At 35.8% G+C, this 16,880-nt stretch overlaps 1 protein-coding gene across 1 annotated transcript; it reads right to left on the bottom strand.

The window, feature by feature from the left end:
* Positions 1-1,173: 1,173 nt before the first annotated feature.
* On the bottom strand, positions 1,174-3,859 carry LOC140883375 (protein FLUORESCENT IN BLUE LIGHT, chloroplastic). Its single transcript, XM_073289814.1, has 4 exons — positions 3,595-3,859; positions 2,354-2,522; positions 1,689-2,009; positions 1,174-1,554 (listed from the first exon to the last, which is right to left on the bottom strand). Exons 1-4 carry the CDS (start codon positions 3,805-3,807, stop codon positions 1,352-1,354), a joined length of 906 nt encoding a protein of 301 aa, XP_073145915.1. The 5' UTR covers positions 3,808-3,859; the 3' UTR covers positions 1,174-1,351.
* Between the last annotated feature and the right edge of the window lie 13,021 nt (positions 3,860-16,880).

Here is a 16,880-nt window from a genome sequence, read left to right as displayed (position 1 = left end):
CTTGTTTTAATAAAGTTTTTTGAAGCATTTGAGATATAATAAAAATTGGGTCGGTGCTTCCAAAAGTATGATTACAAATTGTAGCACAAAAGCAGTCACAATTTTTCATCATCTTGAGCTAAAGATTGATTACAACATAAGATATTATTATTCTATAACAAATTATTAAAGTTATATATATTGTGAGTAAACTCTTATTATGCCCTTTTTTCTCTACACCAATATTAATCTGGTCTCAAGTTTCTAGTGTGAGAAATCTGTCCTCTGTTCAAACTTGCAACAATGAGAAATAAATGTGATGAATTGCCTTAAAAGAGTGAAAACAATCTCATGGAAAAGACATTTGGTCAAAAGAAAAGAATGTGGGGGGACCCCCGAGAGGAATTGGAATAGAGTTGGTAAATACAATGCCACCTTTAAATTAATCACTGCTTACGTTACTCTGTTACTAAAGTTTAAGGAGAGGCTAGGAATCAGAAATCAGAAAAAAAAAAAAAAAAAAAAAAAAGGCCTTTATTTTCAATATCATTATTTTAATCTTAAAACTATAAAGTTTTATTTTAAATAAGTTTATGGCAATCAACCATCCCACAAGTTCTATTTAAAATAATTTTATGGCAATCAACAATCCCACTGCCACTTGCTTATTTTATGGAAGTGTGTTCAAATGGTGACGTGCTACCACATCATCTTTCTTTTGTTCCCCACAATTCTTCTAAAGAATCAGAATTTCTTGTTTATGGCCACACTTTGAATCTGTTTATGCTTCTCTCTCATGTGTCTGTTTTTGTGTGTGAGAAAGAAAGAGGGTTCTTTTTGAATCATGGTGGGGATAGCAATCATACCATGAAATACGATATTAGTATTTATGAAAATTTCAAATCTTTACCTTTATTTTCCCTTTGTGACAAAAAGTTTGGTGTGAACCAGAAAAAGATTTGTCTGGAGAGCACAGTGTCTGAGTAAATTTTGAATTAAATGGTAGGGAAACTTTATTCACTGGTTACAGAGTAGATAAATAAAAGTTGTACCGTACACTACTATAAAATAGATGTGGATCCTGTGTATTCATCATTATGAAGATATCAACATATGAAATTGTGACTTAATGGTTAGTGTAGCATAGAATATACCAAGCCGCACAGTGGATCAATAGTGTAGCCACAATCATATAATGATTCAAAATACCAACAAGATTACTTGTACTCAAAATTCCCACAAAATCCCGCATTCTTGAATATATAAATACAAAAGATTTAGCTCTGCACTAACTTTATCGTCCGCATACCATGTAAATGAACTCTACTAAAACATGGCAACTATAACTGGGGGAATTCTGGAAACGGAAAGATCAGTCGGATTGTAACCTTGCAATGTACTGGTCATAGTATTTAGCAGCTCTTTCCAGATCCCCAAGTTCAGTGTAACAATCAGCTATAGCTCCATAAGCTTCGGTGTTTCCAGACTCCTCTCCTTCTCTTTGAGAAATCTCAAGAACCATCGAGTGATATTTGACGGCATCGCGGAATTTGCCTTGCCTTTGAAGTGATGCTCCTGAGACGCGCATTAATTTAGTAAGTCACAAACCAAACAAGACATTCAATTACACTGAGTATCAATAGGAATCTTACTTTTAAGGAAGAAATATTATTGAGAAATACAAAAATGCATGTGCGAAGCATGAGTACCTAAGCCTCTTGCAGCTTTCTTTTCCTCGATAGGATCTTCTAACTTCTGAGCAAGCTCAAGTGCCGTTTTAAACTCGAAATACGCATTCTCTAGATCTTGATTTCGAAGAAAATTTTTCCCATTTTTCAGACGAGAAATTAGATCTTGCTTTCTCTCATCAACAATTATTTCATTTTCTGGTATTCTTCCACTAACTGGAACATAACTCAAACTGGGAGCATAAGATTCAATCTTCGCTTGCCTTCTTAAAGCTGTATTGATCTGGCGCAGCTGCTCGTTAAGCCGCCTCAATTCTCCTCTCCTCTGCCTTGCAAGTAGTCCTGCAGCATGGAACGTTAACATAAAACTCGAATGGGTAACACAGTTACAAATTCTTGGTTTAACTAAAACTAGAACCAAGAATAATAAACACGAACAAGCATGGAAGAATATCTTCAAATTTTCCAAAATTCTAACCGCTCATAAGTTGCTAACTAAGCATTCTCTAAATTAACATTGGCTACAAATCTCATAAATGTGATGGAATATCATCAACTAGATCCAAGCAGGCAGATCGATTTAGCATTAACTACATGAATTTTTCTAAGAAGTTCACGGCTAGCAATACCAACTCACAACCGAGGATAACGAATGTGTATGAGCTATGAAGGTGCTTATACATTACCTCCGACAGTGGCACCTATAAGAGCAACAAAAAGCAACAATGGCATATTCGTACTGAAAACTGAATCGTTAGCTTCACATGTTTCTGCAAGTGCTTCAAAAGGTTTGGCAAAAATTAATCCATTTACGACTAAGAAAGCCGTAGCTGGGAGTCTGGATGGTAAAGTTGCCTGCCAGTGCGAGCATAACAAAATGAAAGTTAGATATGATCCATCCTATGTAAAATTGAGATAAAGAATCCAAAATAAAAATACAGATTGATGGAAAATGAAACAAAAATCTACATTCAGATATTGAAGCATGTTTCATAAGGTAAAACTATTTTTAATAATAATATTAGAGCCCATACTAAATTTTGATTCGAAGTTTCTCTCTCTCTCGGTTGGATTGGATAATTGATGGAGAAGAGAATCAAAGAAAGCAGAACAAAAATCGAAATGGGAATGCAAGAAACTACATGCGACTGATATTGAAAAGTTTCTTAAGTGGTTCCATGATGCATTTGACGCAATGAAACAGATTTGCATTCACACTTGATAGCAGAATAATTACTTTTTACTGAAAGGTAACTAGTTTAGCACTTGATTCACAATAAAAACTAGGAAACAGCAACAGTGATACTAAATCATGCTTTTAAACTCAGCACTAGTTTTTAATTTTGGATTCTCAAGATTACAGTTTTTATATGCCACCAACCACCACACCAACAATCAGTCATCATCTCCAAGATAAATTATACCAGCAATTCAATTCTCTGGATCTTCTTCTGAGTCCATAATACAAATTCAATTCTGGGAATATATCTCTAATTATAACTCAGTGGAATATTCACCTAAAAACCAACAATCTAGCCTACAGGCCAGGATACTTCGAGCCAATTTGGGTGGTAGCCACATTCTCCATCCTCATAGAAGTAAAAATCAACTTAGCCCTTATCTAGTCAACAATCCGACCACCTCACGAACAACCAAAAAATAAAAATAAAAATAAAAAAAATCGAAAGCTAATAAAACTACACGAGACCCAGGCAAGAACGAATTTTGCAGCAGACCATGAAGCAAAATGAAACCCACTGGGCAAGGACATTACAACTCTTAGATCACATCACGAGCAAAACTTCGACCATTTCCAGATTAACCGAAGACAAACAACACAAATTCCACGATTCACCCAAGGCTCAATTTGCCGCAGGCCCATCCACTGAAATTCAAAAGGGAAATCTTCGTCTCATCAAAAAAGTACCTTGTCGGAGGGCATTTCGTGCTGAGAACCCTTACATTTACACACATATGTAACACGACTGGTGGAACCAGAGGCATTGAAACGGGTTGTTGCAGTGGTGAAAGAAGAACTGGGAATGAGAGGATTTAGGGTTCCAAAAGATGATGATGAAAACCTGGAGAAAATACGAGAGTGATTAGGGCTCCAGGCCATTAGCCCTTGCTTCAGCAACATCCTTCGTTATCTTCTTCTTTCTGCTCTCTCAGGTTTCTGCTCTTACATTTCAAGTAATAATCTTGCCATTTATGTAATTTTATTTCATTTCTCTAATAAAAGCTTTTGAAATTGAAAAAAAAAAATGAAACAAATTTTATAATTTAATTTATATTTATAGAAAATAGAAACATAAATTATTATATCATATAAATTTATATTTTATCGACCATTTTATATGTAGGAAAAATATTCAATCTAATTATTTAATTGTCACTAATCAGAATCGGATTTTAATATTGTAATCATTTGTTGATTTCCAATCATATTTTATGGGTGCCAAAAACTACTGATGCATGACCAGAAAATAATGATGTGGTGTCGAAAAATTGATGATATATCAAAACTAAATTGACTTTTTTCTCATATATAAATACCGATCCTAATTAATAATTATTTCCATGAAGAAAAAAAAAACAGAAAAAAGAAGAAGATAGTTTCAATAATTTAAGAATCATAAATTATTCAATTATTGGCCTTTACTGTGTTCCTTACTTTTAAGTTTTAACAAAAACAATTCCAACAATTCCAATAATTATATGTGATTTGACCTTGATTTTTCCAACTACCGAAAAAAATCTAATTTCTAATAAACCTGAAAATTAAATCAAAGCAACGGAAATCAATATCGACATATTTGGTTTTGGGCCAGAATATTGGGCTAAATATTTCAAAGGGCCCATATCTGAGAGAGTGATTATTACTCTTGATGGGTTTCTTAGATGGACATGTGAGGCACCCCAGCTTGCCAGACCCAATAGAAGAGTCGTGATTTGACACTTACCAAATCAAGTCAAAAATTAGCATGAAACAGTCTCACAAATTGATTTGGTAAGACGAATCATTTATTTGGGTTATTTATATTATTTTTTATGTTAAAAGTATTGTTTTTTATTGTAAATATGAATAAGATTGACTTATCTCACAGATAAAGATCCATCGTCTACCCACAAATCAATGATTCACACGTCTGATGTCTCAATCAACAAGTGTAGTATTGGGTGCTGAAAAATTAATAATGATAATTATAGCGTTGACCAAAATTCAATTTCTAGTTGCATAAATTTAAAAAAAATAATAATCATCAAGCTAGTTCAGGTTATGGACGGCTGAGATCAAACAGGGATTAATGTTCTCGCTTGGGAGTTGGGATTGGCAAGGAACTTGCACATGTGGATATTATTATTTCAATCTTTTGTGTTAGCAAAATTAGTTGGCTCGTCTTACCATTATGTCTTTTAGTCCGAATTAAATTAGTAGATTCATGTGTGTGTCGATTTGGTGGCTAATTTTTGTTCATTGCATGAATTTTATCTTGCTTACTTTAGTATATCAGTTTAATTTCAAATGACCCTGACATTATAAATTATATTTATAGCGTAAATAATGTCAATAAGTAAGGAGATATATTTGAATTTTTCTTTGTATAAATTATCTAAACAATAAAAATACATTTGAATCAATATATTTTAAATATTTTCATCGAAACACATCTTTGTTTGACCTTAATCTTATGAAAATGTTGATTTCGTCACTTCCCAAGGTAAAATGTCTTGAATTAGCCTAAATTGTCGTCACGTCGAACTCCCAAAATTTATACACATGTCCAAGTTCCGAATATTTTCTAAAAAAAAAAAAAAAAAATGGTCCCGACTATTTTCTAATGCAATATTACGAATCATCTTTGTTCCACCACAACTTCGACCAACATTTGGCATTTAGAGCCCGTTTGGTTTTGTGAAGTTGAGAAATAAAAGCACTTTTTTTAATTAAAAAAATCTTAAAATTGTTATGTTTGATTGCAAAAATCATTTTCAAAAAGCAATAAAAATGTTTTTTTTAAAAAATATATATAATTTTTAACATTTTTTGGCTTTTGCTTCTAAATACTTAAACTTTAAATGAAAACACATTTTTTAACATTTATTCAAACGCCAAAATTGCTTATGGTTTTTAAAATAAAAGTACTTTAAAAAACTGAACTTATTTAAGTGTTTTTTTTAACTTTCAGCTTCTGTATTCAAACTGACCATTAGTTTTGGGCCATCAAAATACTACATAAAATCTATATAACTATAACTATATATATATATATATATATATATATATATATTGTGTATGTGTGGATTTTTTGACACTAAAATCCCACCAAAAATTGAAGATAAAAAAAAAGAAATAAAATTTATTTAAATTTATTTATATATTTAATGCGTAAATAATAATGTACAAATGTATTGTATTTCAATTTTTTTTATTTAGTATTACGTATTTTCTTTATAAATAATTTTATATGAATCTAAATTCACCTGAAAACTTGTTTCAAATTAAATTTTGAAAAAAATCATATATATGTGTAATTTTCAATAAATACTATATATATATAATATATATATATATATATATATAATACAACAACTATTATAAATTTATTAGACAAAAGGAGAGAAAAGAATGAGAGAATGGAATAGAGAAAAGGATGGTGAAATCAATTAGTTTTTATTTTAACTATACATCTTTATTTATAGAGTAGAAAAAATATTACACAAAAGTAATATTACAATTAAATCAATCACCTAAATATCATTTATATATATAGCACTCTCCCTTATATAATTATTTTCCTCTGTCAAAATGGTTGCTTGGGAACTTCATGGAAACTCAAGTTTTGCCTCGTTAAAACTTTGCCAGTAAAACCTAGTAGGATAAAAACCTGAGCGAAGAAAAAAAGAGTACTCCAATTGATATTTCTTCTTGGATGATTCTTGATGACGGATGTGCCTCGTTAAAATTTTATTAGAGAAAACCCAATGGGTTAAAAATCCAATGAAGGAAAAATATTACGAAATTTTTTGCTTCTTGCTGACTGCCTCATCAAAAACCCTGTTATGAAAGAACATTTGGAAAAATAATAAACAAGTCATAAGAACTACCCATGTTGCAAGCATCAGTTGAAATCTTTAAATCGTTGCCAGATATTGCATGTTTTTTTTTCAAATTTTTATATCAGCAATATCCATATAAAAAAATTCGCCACATTATCTTCGATTGATGCTTATATAAAGTACTTCGGGACTAAAGATCTTTTGATAATTTAAATGACCAAGCATTCATTAATGAATATAATATATTTATATAAATATGTTTTAGTACTTTGCTGTGTATTATGACTAATTGACAACTAACATATATTATTTCTTAGAAATATCTAATCCATGGCTCAAAAGAAAATTTCATATATTGAAAGTTTTCATCTCATGTTTATATTTGAAATACTTGATAGCTTTAGTAAACTCTTCTGAAGTACTAAGCTGATTGTATCACGTGTCTCGATTATTACTATTTTTAAATCTATTTATTGAATTATGTAGCTTTATCGAAAATATAGTCAAGGATGTTGAATCTAATTTGATTTGACAATTAAAATCTTTCAAATAATTTCTGAATCATATAAATACCCAGTCAACGCACCCATGACAATATAACTGATTTCTCATAGTCAACTTCAAGTTTTTATGAAAAAATTCATGCTACAAGAGGGACTTACATTTTATGATATTCACATCCCTTTGTCGTACGAAAACTCATTGTTATCATACCGATATTTCATAATTTTTATTCAAGAATAACGTTATTTTTATTTTATTTGATCGATCCTTTTTCAAATCACTTTGTCTTGAGTTTTTCGATTTTTTTTGTATTATATATCTTTTTCTCTCAAGATACTATATCTTTGAACTAATTGATCGACCATGCTTCTGGAGTATTTAAGAGTTACTTGCAAGTGAGATGGTCCTACAGGGACATTGATATCACACTTTTCAAATACCTAAACCTCTTCTAGGGTTTTACTATTATTTATGTCATGATCTATTCAAGACACTCTGTAACACCCGGTATTTTTAATACGTAAATTCTCATGCATAATTAGGAAATTTATTTATTGAAAATTTTAGATTTATGGGTTAAATAATTATGTGAAATTATTTGTGCATGTTTTAAGTTATTTTTAAGCATTTAACCCATAATTAGTGATTTTCATGATTTATGGAAATTAATTGTTTTGATCGCGTAGACGGGACCGTGGACGGACGAGATACCAAAATATTTAGCCAAAAATATTTTATGAGTTTTATGAGCCTTAAAAATAATATTTTAAGGTATTTTGTCAAGAAAATTTTAGTATTTAATTATATATTTATTTAAGGGTTGATTTTTAGCCAAAATAAGTCATTTTAATGACTTTTATTAGCTTTTAAAAATACCATGTCTTAATATTTCGGGATTTATTAATTTTATATTATTGTAACTTGTATTTGAAAGTTTAAAAATATTATCTATATGGTATATTATCTACCCTAGTTAATAAATATGTAATTACCTTATATTATCTACCCAAATCCCCTCCCTATCTCACGCCCGAAACCCCTAGCCGCCTCCATCTTCTTCAGCCCCCATTATCACGTTTTCAGCAGATTGTAGAAGCCTCCATAGCCGATTCTTTTAGTTCTTGAGAGTTCTTCATTCGATCGTCGTCCCGGAAACGTTCTATGCACTTGGCTCTATTGATTCTACGGTGCAAGACATGTTTTCTTTCTCAAATTTTCATGCCATATCAGTGGTTAATAGTGTGCGTGTGTATGCATTAGAATTATTCAAGAAAATTTCAGAAAAATCGTTTGGTTTTGGTTGTTATGCACCTTGTTCATGTATTTCTTCCATCATGCTCACGTTTTTCTTCCTCCATGACTTGTATGACTGCTGGTCAGGGTCCTTCAGGGTCCCTAGGTTGTGTGAAAGGGGTCTGGACTCGAGTGGCTCGAGTGGTTCGAGCCAAACGAGCCCAGGTAGGCGCTGGTGCAGGTTCGGCCTCCATGGGTGCGCAGGTTTAGGGTTCTGAGAAGGGGGTTCGGTGTTGGTGATCTAGGCTGCATGGGGCTGGGGCCATGGGCAGGTTAGGACCGCCCAGACGTGGGCCACGTCTGGGCGGCGGAGCTCCGGCCAGGGGCGGCCGAGCAGAATAGGGGAAAGGGGCGTCGGGTTGTGAGGGTTTGGGGGATCCGGGTCGGGTTGTTGTGTCCGGGTCGGGTTCAATAAGTCATGGGTCAAGTCTAGTGGGTCTTGGTCCGGGTTAAGTGAGTCGGGCTCGGGTATTTTTATTTTTAAGTATTAAGTATAATTAAGTGTTAAATGGGCTCAATTAAATCCCAAAAATTTAATTGGGTTACATTTAATTAATTGGGTGGAATTTAATTATTATTGGGCTTAAATAAATTTAATTAAGTTAGTCCAATAATTTTTATGGGCTTGGGGGCCCATGGAAGTTATTGGGCCAATCTTTGGGCTTTTGGGCCCATTGGGCCAGATTAAGTTGTTATTGGGCCAAGTGAGTGTTAATGGGCTTGAATAAATTAATTGGGCTTAGAAATGTAATTTTTGGGCTTAAGTTTGTTATTGGGCCAGTCTCAGTGTTAGTGGGCCAAAATTTAAGAAAATGGGCTTGAGTGTTAGGGCCAGCAGTTCAGTACAACCCATGAGAAATTGCATGTGTCCTAAATATATATTTAATTATTTTTATGCATGAAAGTTATTTTTAATATTTATATGTTAGTATGAAATTAAATTAAATATATATGAAGGACACACATTTTATTTAAGTACATGCATTCATAAAATAATTTTTATGCATGATTTAATGTTTGAGATTGAGCAAAAGAAAATAATTTTATGTTGAAAGTTGAAGTAGTGTGACAATTTAAGGGGGATTCGTCCCCATATGTGAACTATTGAAGGGCAGTTTACTGCCAATTTAAGAGGTGATTCGTCACCGCCACGTACGTTGGTTTACCACGCTGATCAGTATTTAATGTATGTATGGTTACACTATGGATGCGACCTTTCGATGTTAGAAAATACTTTGCTCAACAATGTTTATGTATTATTATGATATTCAAGTTTAATTTAAGTTTATGTTATGTTCATGATATTTTTAAGCATGCTCATTCATGTATATGTTATGTATTAGTATTAAAGTGATTTAAATTATTTTAAACCCTTGTTATGTTAGCATGTTGGGCCTCTAGGCTCACTACACTGCTATGGTGCAGGTGAGTACGTAGAGGAGGATGTAGTACCCACCGGCGGTGAGAACCTATGAGCGGACAAGCAGTAACCCCGTGAGCGTTGTCTGAGTTTACGTCATGTTTTGAATATTTTTATCGTGTTATACATTTTTTTTTATTTTCAGTGGTGGATATTATTACTCATCTTATATAAATATTTTCAGTGCATACAAATTTTATTTATTTTGCTTATGTCAGTATTTTATTAAATGTTAGACTCAGATATTTAATTTATTAAAGGTTGCATTTTTATTTAAGTTATATATTTTTAAATCTATTTACTCTGTGCATATATGTATGAGCATGTATGTACGTATTTTTACTTAGTAAGTATAAAAAAAAAATTTCCGCATATTTATTTATATTTAGAGAGTTAGGGTCGTTTCAGTTGGTATCAGAGCACGATCCTTGGAGGGGTCATTACTGCTATGCAAGCTCAGAAATCCACGCTACCGGTCTGTAAGTTTTAAGTGTTTATAGCATGATCTACTTTTAAGAATTTAAGTTAGCATTAATGTTAAAACACTTAGTTATGCATGGCGATTTACGTAAAGAAATATGTGGTGGTGCAGAATGCCTCCGAGACCTATGAACAGACGTGGGGAATCTCCACCTCCACCTCCACCTCCGCAGAACCCTCTTGCAGCATTGGAGCAGGCCAATGCTAATATGATGGCAGGGAATACTGCTCTGTTGGAGCAGTAGGCTGCACGTCCTAGACTGTCCCACGAGGAGGACGTTGCTGAGCGGTTCCAGAAGAAGGGACCGAAGGAGTTCACTGGTACCACCGATCCATTGGTGGCTGAGGGGTGGATTCGCTCTTTGGAGTCCATCTTTGCATACATGGGGATTACTGACGCCGACAGGGTGAACTGTGCGACTTATATGATGAGGGGAGATGCAGCTCTTTGGTGGGAGGGTGCTGCCAGGGGAGTACATCTTCCTACATTGACTTGGGCGGAGTTTAGGCGTATCTTCTACGCCAAGTATTTCACGGAGGATGTGCGCAGTCGCATGATCCGGGAGTTTATGAGTCTCCGACAGGGGGACAGGTCAGTGGTTGAGTATGTGAGACAGTTCGAGAGGGGCTGTCATTTTGTGCCTCTGATATCAGATAGTCCACCGGAGAAGATGATGCAGTTTGTGGAGGGACTGAAGGCGGATATCAAGCATGACGTACGTATGATGGACGTCGCTACATATGAGGCGGCAGTTAGTAGAGCACTGAGGTCAGAGGAGGGTAGGAGAGAGATACAGCGAGAGCAACAGGGGAAAAGACAGATTCAGTCTGGATTTCAGCGACCATCTTCGCAGCCTCCTGCGAAGAAGCAGTATACTGGGCCGTCTAAGGGCCCGAACCAGCAGCAGAGGCCACAACAGCAGAGGCCACAGCAGCCGAGGGGCGGGGCCCCTAATACTGGAGGTTTTCCTACTTGCCCGAAGTGTCAGAAGATGCATTCGGGACCTTGTCTTTTGGGAGCAGGATTTTGTTTCCACTATAGAGAGCCAGGGCACCAGATAGCTAATTGCCCGAGGAAGAAGAACACTGCTGGTAGAGTGTTCGTTATGCAGGCAGAGGAGGCCGACCCAGACACCTCCTTGATCACCGGTATATCTTACCCCTAGTATTTTATAATTTCTTCCTTTGGTTAAGAATTTCGATTTTTCTTTGTGAAATAATTTGTATTTGGGATTTTTCTATCTGCATGTTAGAATAAGAAGCATGTTTTACTTGTGACTAGAATTAAGGGTTATTAGTGACTTATCTTTGGGGGAAAGTTTAGTAGTGGTATGAAATTGTTGGGATTCTTCTGCGTGCAGGGAGAATTTTAGTTGGAGGCAACTCCACGTTTGCGTTGCTAGATTCAGTGGCTACGCATTCGTTTATCTCCCTGGAGTTTATCAGACGGATAGGCATCACACCCGAGATTGTTGACAGTGGTTATGATGTCACTATGCCATCAGGACAGATTATTTCTACCTCTAGTGTCATTCGAGAACTAGAGTTGGAGCTTCAGGGGCACTCCATTCGCGCAGATGTGGTGGTTTTGCCGTTGAGTGGATTTGATTTGATATTGGGTATGGACTGTGTTACGCCTTAAACGCATATAAATATCGAATTATGAGATTAATGTTTTTAATGCATTAACAAGTCTTATTTTTCTATGTTTTGATGATTAACAAAACTAGGTTAAAATGTTACTAATATTTACATTGAGCTTATTACAGAGTTAAAATTTTCAAGATGAATTAAGACTAAATTCATACTCAAGATCAGAAACAAAATTCGAAGAAGTTTACTGCTACGGGATCGGAAGCTCCGATTGGAGATCGAAACCTCCGATCATGATCAGAAGCATCTTCGGAAGCTAAGGGTAGATCGGAAGCTCCGATCTTGGTTCGGAAGCTCCGATCTATTTCAGGGATTTTTATATTGGTCGGAATGAAGAACGGAAGCTACGAAGAACAGGTTCGGAAGCTCCGATCTATGATCGGAAGGTCCGATCATTTTCTATGGAATATTATATTGTTCGGAAGCAGATCGAAGGCAACGAAGTGAAGCAGATCGGAAGCACCGAACGTGATCGGACATTCCGATCCTGAACGGCCGCCTGATAATCTTGTCCGGAAGACTTTTGCCCGACACCATATTTATTGCGCCGATCGGAATCTCCGAAGTGGATCGGACGTTCCGATCCAGTACACCCGCGTGTCTCAGAATTCAAATTTCGGAAGCTCCGATGCAGGGATCGGAAGTTCCGATCGATGCCAAAATTTCAGCTATAAAAGGAGGCATTCCGAGGCCATTCAATCCATCCCAACATCTTCAAGTCTCTCAATCCTCTCAAGCATTATTCAAGCCATTTGTTGAGCAATTTGTAGCCCCTTTTGAGTGTTCAAAATATATTCACATATCGAGTTGTATTCGGGGTTGTAATATCGAGGGTTGTTAGTTTGTGAGTTGGTTGCTCGGTTTTGTAAACACTTGTGTGTGAAGCCAAGTGTATTTTACGAGTGTTGAGGCTATCCTTGGAGCCCTTAAGGCCAAGAGTGTTGAGTTGTATCGGCGCGGTGATCGTGTCAAGTTGTAAGGCTATCCTTGGAGCCATCAAGGCCAAGACGTTCGAAGTGCTAGTGGATCCTTGGTTAATCGACTTAACCAAGAAGGGGAGACGTAGACGATTTATCGTCGAACTTCCATAAACATCTCTTATCCCTTTTTACTGCTTTATTTACATTACGCATTTATTTACCGCACTTATTATTTGATTGCTTAAGTCTTCCGCTTGCGTACTTGCATAATCGCTTTAAATTGCTAAAGTTGCCAATAGAACCTAAATCCCCCCCCCCCCCCCCATTAGGTTCTAACAAGTGGTATCAAAGCCATTTGAAAATACTTTTCAAATCCTTTTTATGGCAAACCTAGCGAGTGATTATGCTCAAGGGCAATCTACTAATCGTCCTCCTCTTTTTAATGGCATAAACTACGGGTATTGAAAAAATCGTATGTCCCTATATATCCAATCCGTAGACTATGACCTATGGAAAGTGACGGTGAAAGGTCCCTATACACCTATGAAAATAGTTGATGGGGTTGAAATTCCTAAGGGAATGGATGACTTTTCAAAAGAGGACATGAAATTAATTTCGCAAAATGCTAAAGCTATGAATATCTTGCATTGTTCCTTAGATATGAACGAGTACAACCGGATATCGATGTGCTCATCCGCTAAAGAGATATGGGACAAGCTAGAGATATGTCACGAAAGCACCAACCAAGTGAAAGAGACAAAGATCGACTTACTCCAACTCAAATACGAAACATTTGAGATGGAATCCAATGAAGATGTTGACACCATGTTCCGAAGGCTTACTCAAATCATCAATGAGTTAGCACAATTGGGAGAACAATATCCTACCAAGCAAGTTTGGAGGAGAGCTCTTCGTGCCCTACCAAAAGAATGGGATGCAAAGAGAACCGCCATCATCGAATCCAACAAAGGGGACACTGCCGCCTATGATCTTGATCAACTACATGGGACCCTAAAAACCCATGAGTTAGAAGTGTCCACGAGAAAAGAATCAAAGAAAGAAGATGTCAAGCACAAAGGGATAGCTTTGACTACACAAGTCAAATAAGATGACGATGATGACATGGCTCTCCTCGCAAGAAAATTCAAGAAATTCATGCGAGGAAACAAATTCAAGAAAGACAAGAAACCTGAGAGAGAAGTGACCTGCTACAACTGTCAACAACAAGGTCACTACGCCAATGAATGCCCACTCAAGAAGAAAGTGGACAAAGGAAAGAAGAAAGCCCTACTAGCTACCTGGAGTGATATCGACGACGACGACGAGGAAGCAAACCTCTGCTTCATGGCTAAAAGTGATGACATCGTCTCTGACGACGATGACGAGGTACCTACTTACGATGAACTCTTACATGCTTATAAAGATATGTTTGATATGGCTAAGGTTCTTAGAAAAGAGAATAGAAATCTTAAAAAGGAATTAGAAACTAAGGAGCATGATAATCTTAGACTTAAGGATGACCTAGATCACTTAGAAAAATCATTTGATAAATTCAATGTGAGTAGCAATAAATTGAACAACCTACTTAGCATGCAGAAATGTAGCTTTGATAAGGGAGGAATAGGCTATGGTAAGAAGTCTATAGACTTTGCTAGTCTAATAGCTAAGGCTAAGATGAGATCACCCCCTACTTGTTCTTATTGTTGCAAATCTGGTCATGTAAGACATAAATGCAGATCATTGAAATATCAATATGTTCAAAAGAGCTATATGAAATGGAGGCCTAAGAGTACTTAACAACTCATTAGTCGGCATTATGAGATCACAATCTAAGGGAGTTCAATATAGACCGGCTTAAAAATGCCTTGACTTGCGGCTGGTCTCCCTGTTGAACGTTGCTCTGTCCAAGGAAATAGGTTTTTAAAGTGGCCATATGCCCTACCTACTACTGGGAGCACTCTTAGAAAGTGGCGATGATGTTGCTATGAGAGACTGAACTCTTAGAAGTCTATTTTTTATCTCTCTTTTCTAACATTGTGGACCCAAAAGAACTAAAGGGTACCAAAACAATTCTTTTCAGGGAACTAGGAAAACTGTTCTCCCTAGCATATGGTATCTAGACAGTGGATGTTCTAGACATATGACGGGGAACAAGGATCTACTCCAATCAGTCAAACCTAAGGAGAAGGGAACAGTCACCTTTGGAGACAACAGCAAAGGAGTCATTGAAGGCATCGGCTCAATAGGTATATCTAATTCTTGCCTAATTGATGATGTACTCCTAGTGAAAGGGCTTAAGCATAATCTACTAAGCATAAGTCAATTGTGCGATAGAGGTTATGAAGTCAAATTCACTCCCCAACACTGCACTGTATCATTTATTAGTGACAAATCCATAAATTTCAAAGGATATAGAAGTGAAAATGTTTACAAGGTTTCTTTAAACAATTTATCTTTATCAAATATTAAAAGCCTTGTATCCTTGAATGTTGATGACAACATTCTTTGGCATAGACGACTAGGTCATGTTGGTCCTAGTACCATAGAAAAACTTTTTAAACTTGATTTAGTTGTTGGCATGCCAAAAATCAATTTAAAATTAGATTCTATTTGTGATGCATGTCAACTTGGCAAACATACAAGGGAATCTTTTAAAAGCAAAAATTTTATATCAACTTCTATGCCCCTTGAACTTCTTCACCTAGATCTATGTGGTCCCTCGAGGAACGCTAGCCTAGGAGGGAAGCTTTATGCATTTGTCATTGTGGATGATTTCTCACGATTCACGTGGACATTGTTTTTAGCCCACAAAAATGATGCCTTTGATTATTTTAAAACTTTTGTGAAACGTGTTGAGAATGAGAAAAATCTTTCAATAAAGCAGATCCGTAGTGACCACGGAACTGAATTTCAAAATGAGAGTTTTTCAAACTTTTGTGAAGAGAAAAGCATCGGTCATAATTTTTCTTGTCCTAGGACTCCTCAACAAAACGGGGTCGTTGAGAGGAAAAATAGGACACTTGTGGAGATTGCGAGGACCATGATATGTGAGCATTCTCTACCAAAATATTTTTGGGCTGAAGCAATGAACACTGCCTGTTACATTATCAATCGCGTATCAATAAGGTCAATTCTCAAGAAAACTTCATATGAATTATGGAGAGGGAGAAAGCCTAACATTTCTTACTTTCGAGCTTTTGGTTCCAAATGCTACATACATAACAATGGTAAGGACAACCTTGGCAAATTTGATGCCAAATCCGACAAAGGTATCTTTCTCGGATATTCTACCTCAAGTAAGGCTTTTAGAGTTTTTAATAAACGCACTTTACTTGTTGAAGAATCTATGCGTGTTATTTTTGATGAATCTATGTCTACTATTGTTCGCACTAACATTGATGATGTAGAATTACTCGAAGAAGAGTTGGCTTCCTCAAGCCTAAATGATATAGATGTTTCCGTTGAGGAAACACCACTTTCGAAGGATTGGACGCTTCACAAAGATCACCCAATGGATCTTATCATCGGAAGTCCTTCGAAGGGAGTAGCCACTCGTTCTTCTCTTAATAATATTTGTAATCATCTTGCCTTTGTTTCGCATGTTGAACCTAAATGCATAGATGATGCTTTGTTAGATGATGCATGGATAATTGCGATGCAAGATGAGTTGAATGAGTTTAAACGCAATGATGTTTGGATTCTTGTTCCTAGGCCGCATGATAGATCTATCATTGGTACTAAATGGGTGTTTAGGAATAAACTTGACGAGCATGGCACTATCACTAGAAATAAAGCTAGGCTTGTTGCTAAAGGATATAGTCAAGAAGAAGGCATAGATTATGATGAAACTTATGCGCCTGTTGCTAGACTAGAATCCATTCG

The sequence above is a fragment of the Henckelia pumila genome, chromosome 2 (assembly GCF_033568475.1).
Source record: "Henckelia pumila isolate YLH828 chromosome 2, ASM3356847v2, whole genome shotgun sequence".
In the NCBI taxonomy this organism is placed as follows: domain Eukaryota; kingdom Viridiplantae; phylum Streptophyta; class Magnoliopsida; order Lamiales; family Gesneriaceae; genus Henckelia; species Henckelia pumila.
The sequence above is the reverse complement of the archived record's forward strand: the minus strand, read 5'-3'. Positions and strand labels throughout refer to the sequence as shown.

What these genes read in the sequence shown, in the direction of transcription:
- LOC140883375 (XM_073289814.1), bottom strand. Translation starts at nt 3,807, where the DNA reads ATGTTGCTGAAGCAAGGGCTAATGGCCTGGAGCCCTAATCACTCTCGT. An exon ending in ACGAAATGCCCTCCGACAAG is followed by an intron (nt 2,523 to 3,594) that starts GTACTTTTTTGA and finishes TCGCACTGGCAG; the next exon opens with GCAACTTTACCATCCAGACT. An exon ending in GAAAGCTGCAAGAGGCTTAG is followed by an intron (nt 1,555 to 1,688) that starts GTACTCATGCTT and finishes TGCGCGTCTCAG; the next exon opens with GAGCATCACTTCAAAGGCAA.